General features: G+C 38.1%; 1 protein-coding gene across 1 annotated transcript in view; it reads left to right on the top strand.

The window, feature by feature from the left end:
- The first annotated feature begins 745 nt into the window (after positions 1-745).
- dnah9 (dynein, axonemal, heavy chain 9) overlaps positions 746-12,973 on the top strand; it is a 109,844-nt gene continuing 97,616 nt past the window's right edge. Inside the window, exons 1-13 of the mRNA XM_036516829.1 lie at positions 746-1,096; positions 2,314-2,510; positions 2,814-2,972; positions 3,147-3,277; positions 3,889-4,100; positions 4,632-4,865; positions 5,207-5,374; positions 5,523-5,639; positions 5,895-6,045; positions 6,829-6,943; positions 7,127-7,195; positions 10,436-10,562; positions 11,556-11,811. Coding sequence (XP_036372722.1) covers positions 746-1,096; positions 2,314-2,510; positions 2,814-2,972; positions 3,147-3,277; positions 3,889-4,100; positions 4,632-4,865; positions 5,207-5,374; positions 5,523-5,639; positions 5,895-6,045; positions 6,829-6,943; positions 7,127-7,195; positions 10,436-10,562; positions 11,556-11,811 — 2,287 coding nt within the window. The remainder of the gene's footprint in view (positions 1,097-2,313; positions 2,511-2,813; positions 2,973-3,146; positions 3,278-3,888; positions 4,101-4,631; positions 4,866-5,206; positions 5,375-5,522; positions 5,640-5,894; positions 6,046-6,828; positions 6,944-7,126; positions 7,196-10,435; positions 10,563-11,555; positions 11,812-12,973) is intronic.

The raw sequence follows: 12,973 nt of genomic DNA, 5'->3' as shown, positions 1-12,973 counted from the left end.
AGCACTACCTTACCTGCAGTGATGTAGAATGATACAGAAACGTTTTGTGTTGAGAGGGATTTCAAGAATGTTTTTTTAACAAATGCTTTTGGACTTTTAGGTTTAGTTGTTCGGTTGTTCGGTTGATTTTGTGTTAGATCTACCAGCAATTTCAACTAAATTCTATCTGAAACGTTTATATGCGTTTCAGATAGAATGAGTTACATTGTTCCAGTAAAATATACAGTTTGAATCCGATAAGTTGTTCAATAAAACGTGTAATTAGTTACCAAACAATATCGCCTTACGATGACCCATGCGAAGAAATCTGGGGTTGCCAGAAAGGACGCGTTATCCCCTCCACTCTTCCATTCTATTACATTCATAATGCCAGCTTTATGTTCCTTTTCCAACTCTGACAATGTTCTGAATTGTATGCAATAATTTATCAACATTAGAGGCAGACAAAATTAACCGTGTAACTGGCAAAATGATTAAGACCTTGGACTCCCCGCTGTTTCCCTCGCTTTCTCTTAGGAATGGATTTCCCCGTCTATGAGGGTTTTCAGCGCAGCTGGCAACATTGGAAGAAATCAGTGTTTGGTCGCAAGTGGGCCTTTTGTCCCTCAAGCAACCGTAAACTAATGCAAACAGGTCTGTTACTATGGAAGCAAAGAGGGGATCATTATACCTAGGATCTTAACTCCGGCCGGTGGTCAGAGCTGCGAAATCTCATGGGCTGCTGTGGTCTCAAGCACGAGTGAAAATGGGAGATGCACCTGTGGCAGACAAGAGATACGAGTTTCTTGAAGAGTATATTTTGAAAACTCTGAAGTTAAAAGCAGATCGGTGGCAGAAATGCGTCACAACTGATGAGTATAAACAAATCATTCAGGATTTTTTTGACCGGCCAGATCAAGCTATGCTTGTTGTGTCCCTAAACGCAGCCGGGCAATTACTTCCTTCATCAGAGTTTCCAGCAAGCTCTAAAAACAAAGCCGTTTACTTCGTGAAACGCGGCAAAGATGTGCTCAGTCCAGACTCTATTAAAAGTAATTTATTGTATGGAGATTTGTCATACTCCCCCCTGGACCAGTTTTCGGCACTCGTTGAAGAGGTAAGACTAACTCTAAGCCCTGCTTGTTTCATGTTAGCGAAGGTAGGTGCGTAACAGGTACAGTAAACCCCTTAGCATCGCAAGAAGTTTTTATACATATTTTGGCAGTGTAAAGTATTGCACGTAGTGTACTTTAGACAGAGATACTTGACATGTCAGTCATTTTAGTACTTGGTACAGAATATAGCAGATTATACCCAGGTTTAGTTTAGAACGGGTGGCTGTATTCTCTGATCCAGAGGCGGACGTATATACATAACTTGATGTAGTATAAGCTAAATCTGAATGGACAAACTCAAAGTGCTCATGTTTTAGGACTAGACGATTAAGGGCATTCCCTGCGCAAGGAGACAATGAAACCGGATAAATAAGTGGCATTGTGTCTGGTTTGTTTGTATGATGTCATGGTTACAACGAAATGTAGTTGTGCGTAACTATGTGACCTGGCAACTTGAATTGTTTCTTCCAAAACATTTTCATGGCTGTCTTATGCTGGCACGGTAGCTATAGCGATATCACACGGAGCGTTACCTGATCTGAGGAAAGTTAGTTTGCCCAGCACAAGTAATTAGACAGGCAGCACAAAACACTTCTGCAACATTGCACATTGATGTAGTAAGGTTGTGGTTTTGTTTTGGGAGAATGTTGTTACAACTTTTTGGCAAACGTATAAGTTATACTGGGTTAATTGTAATGTACTGTATGTCACACGTTTTGTGCAGATGTGGGAATCAGCCTTCAACCTGCCTAGAAATGTGTAGCTAGTTAGAGTGAGAGTAACGTTAATGCTTTTTGACCGACGAGTCACTTACTAGAAAATATATTTAACGTTATTCAATGGACCACGCTTCTGAAGCAACAGCTTATAATAAAAATGTTCATGCACCTTGAATATATAATAGAATGTGACTGAGGAATAGTCGAGGTAGCTAAATAACGAGTGGAACTTGTTTGAACAAAATTGATGTCTTGTCCTGTATGTGTGTCATAAAGTTTATTCACAATGGATTTGTGCGTGTGTGTGTGTGTGTGTGTGTATGTGTGTGTGTGTGAGAGAGAGAGAGAGAGAGAGAGAGAGATGCTATTAGCTTTTCATTCAAGCAATGTCTATTATCAACAGTACTTTTTGGTGACATGACAGTAGCACCTTCCTATATGATATGCTGCCTGCAGCCTCCACTTAATACCCCTCTTTATTCATTCCTCATGGTAATTAGGTTGTGGTCCCAGTCCTGTCCAATAACAGTAACCACTGTGAATGGCCAAATGTTGTGTCACAAGACATAAAGCAACATGTCCGCGCTCTGAAGACCAATGTGTTTGTGGTGACTGGACAAGTCCGAGGCAAGACTCTTCTTCCTCTACCTGCAGGATCAGAGAGAGTGGAGCAGGCGGCCCTAGAAAGGGACAAGAGGTAACAAAGCAATGGAAGTTTGTTTTAGATGCTGGTGAGAATGTAGTTTCTTCTTCTAACCTAACAAGGAAATGGGTATTTATTCACTATTTTTGTTTCCTCTATCACTGCTAGATTAAGTCTTGAATACTGAAACTAGAATACAGAAATTAAATACTTAAAGTATCTGGAATTTACTGCATAACTGAAATGCCAAGATAAATCAGGATTACAAAATGAATAGGTTACAGTCAGCACAGGAATAAATCTGTAGAGGACTGGCTATTGCATTATTAGTTCAAGTTATTGCCTTTGTAATCTCAGTGGCGATCTAGTGGACAAAAGCATCATCCACTCCATTGAGTCTGTAGTGATTGAGTGGAGCCACCAGATACGTGAGGTCCTAAAGAAGGATTCATCTGAACCACTCCTGGCAGGAAAGAACCCAACGCCTCATGTGGAACTGCTTTTTTGGAAAAATAGGTCAGTATGTCATGTGGTCTTGGGTAGCTTTGCACTGAAAAACATATACAGTCTGATAAAAATGAAGATTATTTAGTAGGTTTACCTATGTTTGCCTGTTGCATAACCAGATACAGAAATTTGGAAAGAAGTTTTCAGATAAACTTGTTTTGACTTTACTTCTCTCGTTTTTAGATATAATGACCTAGAATGCATTTATGGACAGTTGAAGTCAACAAAAGTGGCCAAAATGGCAGAGCTCTTAGAAAGAATGGAAAGTAGCTATTATCCTGCATTTCGGAACATGTTCCAGGACATTCTTGCAGGTAAGATTTTTCTCAGGGTGCGCATGCCTTAAAACATAGTCATGTTGTTGTAGATATGGCTTACCTCAGGGAGGGCAGAATTTATGTAGGAAATATTCCTATCCAAAGAGAAGGCACAAAATAAGTAGGGAATATTGCTGACCCCTAAGTGATGAGGTCAGGATGGTGAGGTGAGGTGAGGATAAATAATTCTGCAATGAATATCAAAATTTAATAACGTGAGATCTTTTCAGATTGTTAGAGCCTGGTTTGTTCATACAAAATACAGACAAGACAATGACAATAAAACAAATAAACAACAATGAGAAAAAACATTGAGGAATCAATGAAAGAAAATGAATGGAAGAGGCCACAAAAGCTACGAAAACAGACCAACAATCACAAAATGAATGAGTGAATTGGACTGGAAGGTTATGGCGGTAATAAACTATGCAATCATAGTTTTGAGTTTATTTATTTAGGTTCTTCTTAAAACCTTTAGAATTCTAGCTCTCCAGGCCTGTAATATTCCTTCCTTGCTGTGTGATAGATTTAATAGTTAAATGTTATTTTACCGTAAAATTTTAAATAAGCAAATGATTGTGTGGGTCTCCTGTCTGGTTTGTGGTCAGCACTGGAAGAAGCCAGAGATATCAACATCTACCTCAAGCCCCTTCAGCGACTGTTTGAGAGTCTGGAGAGTGTGGAATTTGGTGAAATCAAGTGTCAGATCAGTCCCTTAATGCATACAGTGTGTTTACTCTGGGCCAACTCCAAATACTACAACACCCCTGCCAGAATCATTGTGTTGCTACAAGAGATTTGCAACCTCCTCATACAGCAGGTAAATTGCTTATGTACTAACTGTACTATTTGTCTCTAAACCTGTTGATTTTTATTACTATATTTTTGCTCCAGCTGCATAATTAATCCCATGGACGGAACTTTTAAGTTAGTTTTAATTCAGACTTGAAGCTCCCTTCAGTTTTGGGAATTGAAAGGACGGAGACCTTATATGATGCTTATTAAGTGGAGAACTCCCTTATTCACTGCATCTTAATTTTCCATTTTTCAAAAATGTATGCAGAACAAGGAGTGACATTATAATTAGGCTCCTGAATTTATAAAGAAATAATCAACTTGTTTGATTGTATTAACTTTTAACCCGACAAATGTTAGCTTCCCATCCTAGCTGATAGAAATTGTACTGCAAATTGACCTTTAATCGACAGTCACTAATGTCACACCACATAAAGGCACCTGCATGGTACATTATCAGTATTTCAGATCAGATTAATCTTCTCCTCCAGAGTTTAAAATATTAATTTTATAATGCATCATGTAGCCATTTTGTACAAGTTATCTAATTTTGTAGGCCCGGGGTTTTCTGAACCCAGAAGACATCCTCAAAGGTGAGATAGAGGAAAGCCTGGCCAAGGTGCAGGGGACCATAGATGTCTTACTTCACTTCAAACAGACATTTGATGAGATGAAGGGCAATCTCGGGAAGTACCAGAGGAATGGCCAGGGGCTGAGGGCATGGGACTTCTCTCCAGCAATGGTGTTCACTGGAATGGATGGATTCATCGAAAGGGTGCAGAGTGTTGAGGCAAGGAGATTTGGGAACATGTTGACATGTTTATGTGTTTTCCCCTGAAGTTAAAAAGACATAAGCACAATAGAACAAGTTGGTCTTTGGTGATTTTTTTCGCCTGCATTTTTATGGATAGATGAATCAACATGAAATTGATTCACAAAGAAAGTGGGTTACAATGTATTATTATTATTTGTTTTAAAGACATGGTATTGCCTGAATTTTTTATGTTTAATATGTTAATAATTTAATACTTAATAGGTAATAGTATGCCAAACCGTATTGTCATAGTTCAAAGGCAGAAGACAATGTGTTTAGTTTAACTGTGCTTGTTCTCTATCCCTGTCCCACCGCAGGATCTCCTGCTTACAGCTCTGGACATGATGAAGCTAGAGAAGGTTGAATTTGGAGGTATTCGCGGAAAGATGCTCAGCCAGCAGGTCCAGTGCATGCATGAGGAGTTCCTGGAGGCATACAAAATATTCTCAGAGAAGTCCTATGACTGTCTGGACACCTCCAATGAGGTACATGTAACACACTTTTGATTAGTAACTTGCAGTATACGTTTTGTAAGAAACAATATCTACTAGACAGAGTTTCAAAAGAAGTTTACCGTTCTGATGCTTTATTAATTCAGCATGTCAAATATGATTTTATCTGTGGACCCTCTAGGAATTCAAGGCTGATGTTTGTGAATTTAAGTGCAAAGTAGAAGACATGGATCGGCGTCTTGGTGCTGTCTTTTGCCAGGCTTTTGATGATGCTGCAGGTTTGGAGCATGCTTTCAAAGTGAGCATGTGTTACTATGGCAACATAGTCTCCAGATACACAAACACGCACACGCACATGCACACGCACACGCGCGTACACACACACACCCTCCAGCTCTCCTTTATAGTGAAGCATAACAGGACTGGTTAAAACAAACTGAATTTTTAAATAGTATTTCTTGCACATCCTTTTCAATGTAAAGTCAATACACTGCATATATCACTAACTGAATGGTAAAACAATGAAAATGTCTATGGCCTGTATTCTCTGCAGGTTCTAGACATGTTTGGAAGTCTTCTTTCTCGTCCCCTACTTGCTGCTGATGCAGATGACAGATACCCACTCCTGGTCAGCATGTTTGACAGGGAACTGGACTGCTGCAAAGTACTCTATAACAGACATGTTCAAAGGGAGGAAGAGCTGGGTGAGACTTAAAAAATTTCAACACTCTTTAGCAGCAGCCCCACCTTCAGAAAACCAAACACAATAAAGAAAATAGGCAAAATTCAATGTAGTATATCATTAAGTAAATAAATACATTTATTAAAATAAGGTTTAGGTTTTTGATGTTTCTTAATGGTGGCATAACAGTATTTGAGGACAACAGCAGATGTGCATGCAGTGCACAAACAGTTCTTTTCTCAAGTGCTCTAGAATGGTGATTTAATGCCCTAGTGCAAAGTGCTGCCATTATGGCAGTGCTCATTTCTTTAGCGTGCTACTTCAAGAAATAACAGAGCCTATTACCACTGAATAATAAATTATAGTTGAGCACTTTAGTACTATGTATTAATAGTTTGACTGATTGATACATAAAATCCATTTATGTTTGTAGACTGAAGCCATTTTTTGTAAGAAACAACAGAATTCCTCACTTAAAGTAAAGAGCAGAGTGCATTGCCCTTAGATTGAATCTGGGCCTAAGTGTCAGCATAAAAAAGTACAGTATTGGATATTTCACAAGGTTTTACAATTACACCATAGAGTGACTCTTTTAGTACATAATGGGTTTGGTTTTATTTCAGTTTTATGGACAATGGTTAAGCTAATTTTATTTTCAATATTTTTTTTACTTAAATTCTAAAAAAAAAAACAATAACAACAAACAGACAAATCAAATCATCCCCTAGGCTTCCGTTTAAGCCAAAATAAATTGTATTCATGCATTTTTAATAGGTACAGTATGAATGCATCTTATTTTCCCCAGGTTACACCCCTGTCAATAAGAATATGCCTGCTGTAGCTGGAGGACTGAGGTGGGCTCAGCAAATGCAGGAGCGCATTCAAAAGCCATTTGGAAACTTCAGGCATATCACTCATCCGTGAGTTTCACTTTGTTCCGGCTGTCTGTACCATCACAACATTTCGCATTTTAAAAATTGAGTCTTTCTTTCACCATGCTGGAAGGCTAATGCATGCATAAGTTCTGAACTTCATCAAACTTTATAAGAGATTACTGCTGCTGTTTATATGTGATGTTTTTACTTTTGTCTGTGTCGTAATAGTTGCATGGAGTCTTCTGATGGGAAGAGAATGATCACGAAGTATGAAGAAATGATGAACCTGCTTGAAAGGTTAGTGATCTCATAGTAACCCTGAATGAACAATGTGTTACCATTAATAATATAGCATGCCTATGTGTACAACATGTGGACACCCCTGTGCTCATGCATGTGTATACTCTGTGAATGCTTGTTGAAATTCATTGCAGTGGTCTATAAGACAGTGCCATTGTTCATTATATTAGACCTTTAGTTTTGTTCTGTTTAAGATGTCAGTATCCAATGGGTTATCAACCATAGTTGCCAAATAGTATATGTTTGCGGAGGTGGAATGTGTGTCATGCAAAGTGAATAAAGCTTTATTAGAGGGAACTAAATAAAGGTGGACATAGTGAGCTGAGGTTATAGTTATGGATGCAGCATTGTGCCAGTACCATCTGTCAATAGAAAGCGTGAAGGGATTTTGGAAAACATGTAGGAATGCTTAGTTTATTTATCTTGTGCCCGTGCCTTCTTTTCAATCTGCAATGGTGCAGTTATGCACAGTGACCATGCAATGGCTAAATGCTGACTTGTACTAAACAGCCTTAGCTGTATATGTGTCATTATAATGTGACCAGCTCATTAGTTTCACCTACTGTACCTGCTGTTTACTTTAGAATCTCTTTAAAGATTAAGTTTTCTGGTACTGGTAAACTTCCCCCAGATTTTTATTTTATATAGAAATGAGCAAGAAGTCTTGTCAAAGGCATGTATTTTCTTACTTGCTAATTATGAATGAAGAAAGTCTGATGCTTGTGTTTGACTTGACTTATTCTTGTTTGGGAGGGGCAACAATAAAAGGTTCCTGATCCTGAATAAACGTGGGTTGGGCATATGAAAAAGTTATTTTCTAGCAAGTAATTTGGGTCCTGTTACCAAGTTTTACATCAGCAATGATACATATACTTTGTAGTTGTTGTAGGTGTTGTAGGTGTTTAAGGTGTTAAACATACCTTTTCTGTCTTGACTTTTCTTGTCTTGGGGCACACCTAGTATCATAAATGTGACTGCTCAACATTGTATAGAAAACTGACCTACAGCTAAGGTAGGCTGGTATAAATGAGGTTTGTTTTGTTGTTGTTAACCTGATGGTATCATAGGAAAATAAGCATTTGCTATATAGGCCAGGGCTTGTGAAATACTGATAACAAAAGGTCAGCTTTGGACCAGCATGGCTAAAGAAGCGCTAGTCACAGTCATGACTCATTCACTCATTAAAGTTGGGTTCATATAGGTACTTCCTCCTTGTCATCACTGAGTGCATGGTCTATGAAGAATGACCCAGCAAAACATATTTAATATATAAACTTGGAAGACAAAGTATCCTATTTTGCGCAAATTGCTTTTAGAACTTTGCCTGTGTGTGCGTCGGTGTGTTTGCGGCTCACATGGGCAATCTCATATTGTACGGTTCTTTGTCCCTGCTAGCTATGTAAAAATAAATAAATAAATAAAAAGTAATGAGCAGGCTTTATACTGTATCCTCAATGCTCAGAAATTAGGCCCCTTGTTAGAGGGGAGCATTTGCCGATCTAGTAAAAACACTCAAGTTGGGGCAATTAGGAGCAACTACAGTCATTACCTCTCAACAAAGAGGCGTATGATTTATTGCTATTACCGAGCCATTTGATTGCTGCAGCCCCTGTTCTGCTTCTGCGGAGAAATAAAGCTCAGGCCCAGATGGAACAAAATCCAATACAGATCCCTTTATATGAGTTCTTGTAATCAGGTTATTTACAGATTGATATGGTAGTTCAGAGACCTGACATATTGTCTCCTCAGTGTCCTTCATTAGATTGAATGGGGCTGAGTGTATCTGTTTCCTCAATGTTTGTGAATGGCTGCTGCAGGGTCCCTTAGAATGCTATTGTGTTCCTTTCGTTCCCAAGAATCTTGTCATTCTGATGAAATTGTGCTCTCTGCTGTGATGAATCCCTTCCTTTATTCCCCATGTGCTTCCTGGTTTTGGGGGGATATTGTAGATGATCACACAATTCCACAGCCGACAAGAGATCTGTATTTTTATCCACAAAAAAATAAATAAATAAATAAATGAAATAACGGTAAAGTTGTTAAGTTTAAGTGGAATGTGTTGTCATATTGTAAGTGCTAGTGGCAAGGATTTAAATTGGGGTGCAGTTTAGTTTTGAGTTTTGGTCATGGGTCATTCCAGGCCAAGTGTACAAGTGTTGTTGCCCCTCTGGCTCAGATTTTTACTGCACAATCATCTAAGGATGATTGAGCATGCAGAAGTAAGAATGTAGTAATAGATTCTGAATATGTTCACACTTTCACCTTTTGTGTGAATCAGTAAAAAAGTGACCATAGGAAAAAAAAATCTTTCTTGCTGAACTGTGTATTGTATATTTTACATATACAGATTTAATTTACATTTACATCTAATCCAGAGTGGTTTACAAAGTAAGAGCATCATACTAAGTGCATATAATACCTATTCATAGGAAGAGTTGCACCTACAGAATGCAAGAAACCACATCCATACATGTATAAGCTTTTATGAATTTACATACTTTTTATACCATTGATGCACAAATTAGGAAACTCTAGCAGGTGTTACTCTCTCCTAATAAGGTGTTTAGAATAGTAAGCTGGCAAACTAAAGATCCTTCAGTATATTTAATGATGACTCATACTTTTACGATATTTCAGTAATGCAACATTATTTTTTTACCCAGTGGAAAACATGTGAGCAGAATGACCAATGTATTCTCTTGCTAGATACAGTAATAGGATACCTACTAGTTTGTACTAGCTACTGGGGCAGCAGTGTAGCATAGTTGTTAAGGAGCAGGACTTGTGACCGAAAGGTTGCCGGTTTGATTCTCCACTGGGACACTGCTGTTGTGCCCAGTAAGGTACTGTTGTGTTGGGTAAGATACTTATCCTCTAATTGCCTCAGTAAAATATCCAGCTGTATAAACAGATAGCATTGTTAAAACTGTAACTGTAACTGATGTAAGTCGCTCTGGATAAGAGTGTCTGTTAAATGCCAATAATGTAAAATAATGTACTAGCTTGCAACTCAATTCCTACTGTTATCAGATAGCTAATGGAGCTGATTATGGGAACTGTGGTAATTTAAGGTAAGGCCTTCTTTCTTGAAGCAATTAATTTACATGCAACTTGTATCACTTGTTAACCAAATCCACCCCAAATGGCTTCGCATTAAAATTGTGAAGGTTAAATGGACAAAGATGATCTGTAATTTGAAATATGTAACAAGATTTTTTACTCAATATTTTTGCTCAGCTATACCTGTAAATTGTATGACAACTGGGCTGAAACAGTGGGAGAGAGATCTCAGTACAACCTCAGTCAACACCTCATCTCTAGAGATCCTTCAACAAGGCTCATCACTGTCAATTTCAACCCCCAGGTAAAGATCAGTGAACTGCATATCCATTGTTTCTCTTGATCACATTTGGATGATTTAAGTCTACAAAGGCTAAAGTCATGATTTTTAAAATTACCTTTCAATTAGGAAGTAATTTATACCTCAAATCAAAGCTTCTTAGATTTATTCAGCACTTTGAACTTCAAAAAAAACCTCAGAAAAGTTCTTTGTTGGTTCAAATTAAAAATTGAGAACAAGTGATATTTATCAGAGTGTGTTAACATTAAAGTGTTCCTAACTTTCCATTAAATAAAGAGGATCAAAGAAGATATTTTAAAGTGCCAGAAAGTGGAAACAATGCACCTTTCAAAAAGAGGGTTTGATCACACCTAATGTCAATTGTGCTGAGACACTACTGAGTGTTTGCAAGTGTGTGAAGTGCATACTGAACTGTGAAATAGTCATGAGTAATAATATACTCTAGTAGTAAAATCCTCTTGTGATGTTACGCTTTTTGTACATGAATATGTACAATGTTTACTTTGTTGGTATTTTTTACAATTTCACTCAAAAACCTGTTAATGTATGTTGTATATTGTCTTGAAATTCTTTCTTACGGTCAGATCCTTGCCTACAGTAGCTCAAGGCTCTTCTCAATCTTCCAGCAATGTTCAACATTTTCACCCAATGAAATATATAACACAACACAATGTGTACACTTTGGAAAACTGCTGCTCTCATCTATATATTGCTAGCTTGATAGAAAAGGTTCCAAGTTAATATACTTACAGTGTATATTTATATTTTAATGTAGGTATTTTAATGTATATTTTAATGTAAAATATTTTTAAATATAGATTTTATGCATAATTTTGCTAGTTCTTGCACCTTATTTCTCTCTCTCATTTTGAACTTTTAATCAAAGTGGGCAGCACAATTTCTGCTGGGCGTATTTGCCATTGCTTTTTGAAAAGCAGCAGATTTTGCTCTTTAATGGTATCTCCTCTCTCATGAAATTCTGTTTCTGTCCTGCAGTTAGTGTCGGTACTGAGAGAGGTGAAATATCTGGAGTCCCGACAGACTGAAACCATACCTGACACAGCAGCGGACATCTACTCCAGCAAAGAGTCCTTACGTCAGTATGTGGCCAACCTAGACCTCACTGTAAGCTGGTACAACAAGGTTATACGCAACGTGTTGGAGGTGGAGTTTCCCCTTGTAGAAGGTCAGCTGAAAGGCATTGACACCCAGCTTATGGAAGCTGAGGAATCAATCAACTGGAGGAGTAATGGTAAGATGCGCCAACACATCCACTTCCTACTTTGTGCTCTAAATAAATCTATGTAGTTTCATTTCTCTGTGTAGACCTTGATTGCTGCATTTTGCTGCACAGAGGTGGTATGTGTACACAAGACACTAATTTCTTTCCTGTGCTGTAAGGTATTTTCCCTTCAGCATGGTGCTTTCACTACTGGTGAAAAGAAGATTTCAGAAACTTATTTCCCTCAGCATCTCTCAGATGAAACATTTGCCACTATGGAGCTGCACTCTGTCTTGAAACATTTTAAAGTGTTTTGCAATGATGTCGCTGGTGACATATGGTGTCCACAACACTTTGGCCTGGGAGCAGGATGCCTTGCTGCAATGGCTGCATCATTTGGCAGCCTATTCCCTCACTCTCCTGCCTGTCTAGTTCGTGTCTAAAAAGAAAAAAAAACTGTGACCAGTTGTTGTGACCCAAGTTACCTTTGGGATTGGTTTGGATTTAAGTCTATGAAAAAGAGAAAAAAAATATTTTTGTACTGTATAGTTACACGTGCATTACATTACATTATATGCCTATCCCTTAACTTAACTAAGGGAGAAGATATATTCATAGTATGTCAAATTTATTACTGTCATTTCTCTTTAACACCTAGAGTTAAAGAGTTTTTTGGTATCTGTAAGTTCTATTGTTAAAATAAATGCATGCTTTTCTGTTATTGGTAAGCACACTCAGAACTCCTTCAGGGAATTCACACATTGGAATGCACGTATCACTTATGCAACAAAGCTCAGAGACCATCTGTTCCCTGGGAGAGCAAGAGTGGATTTCTGTTATCAATGAGCGTACAAATAAGGAGTAGAGAACAAAAAAAAGTATTTTGGACATTTACAACCTTACACAGAGGTAACTGTTATGCAGTATGTGCAATATCCATTAGATGCTGGAACCCTGCTGCGGCAACTCAAAGTAATAGCCAGACTTGCATCATGCCTGGCTTTTTTTTTTTTGCTGGTGTGAATACTGGCGATATTGCTGGGTGCAGGTTACCTGTGGTGAAGAATGACCAAAATGTAGTGAGATTAAACAAAAAATCATCAGCACACAAGAGCAGAAACATGAGTGAAAACTGCAGGGGAAAAGGTACAGATGGGTTCTAGTGCCCAGTAAACCAATGTAGATAGATACT

The sequence above is a fragment of the Megalops cyprinoides genome, chromosome 1 (genome assembly GCF_013368585.1).
Source record: "Megalops cyprinoides isolate fMegCyp1 chromosome 1, fMegCyp1.pri, whole genome shotgun sequence".
NCBI classification, from domain to species: domain Eukaryota; kingdom Metazoa; phylum Chordata; class Actinopteri; order Elopiformes; family Megalopidae; genus Megalops; species Megalops cyprinoides.
The sequence above is the reverse complement of the archived record's forward strand: the minus strand, read 5'-3'. Positions and strand labels throughout refer to the sequence as shown.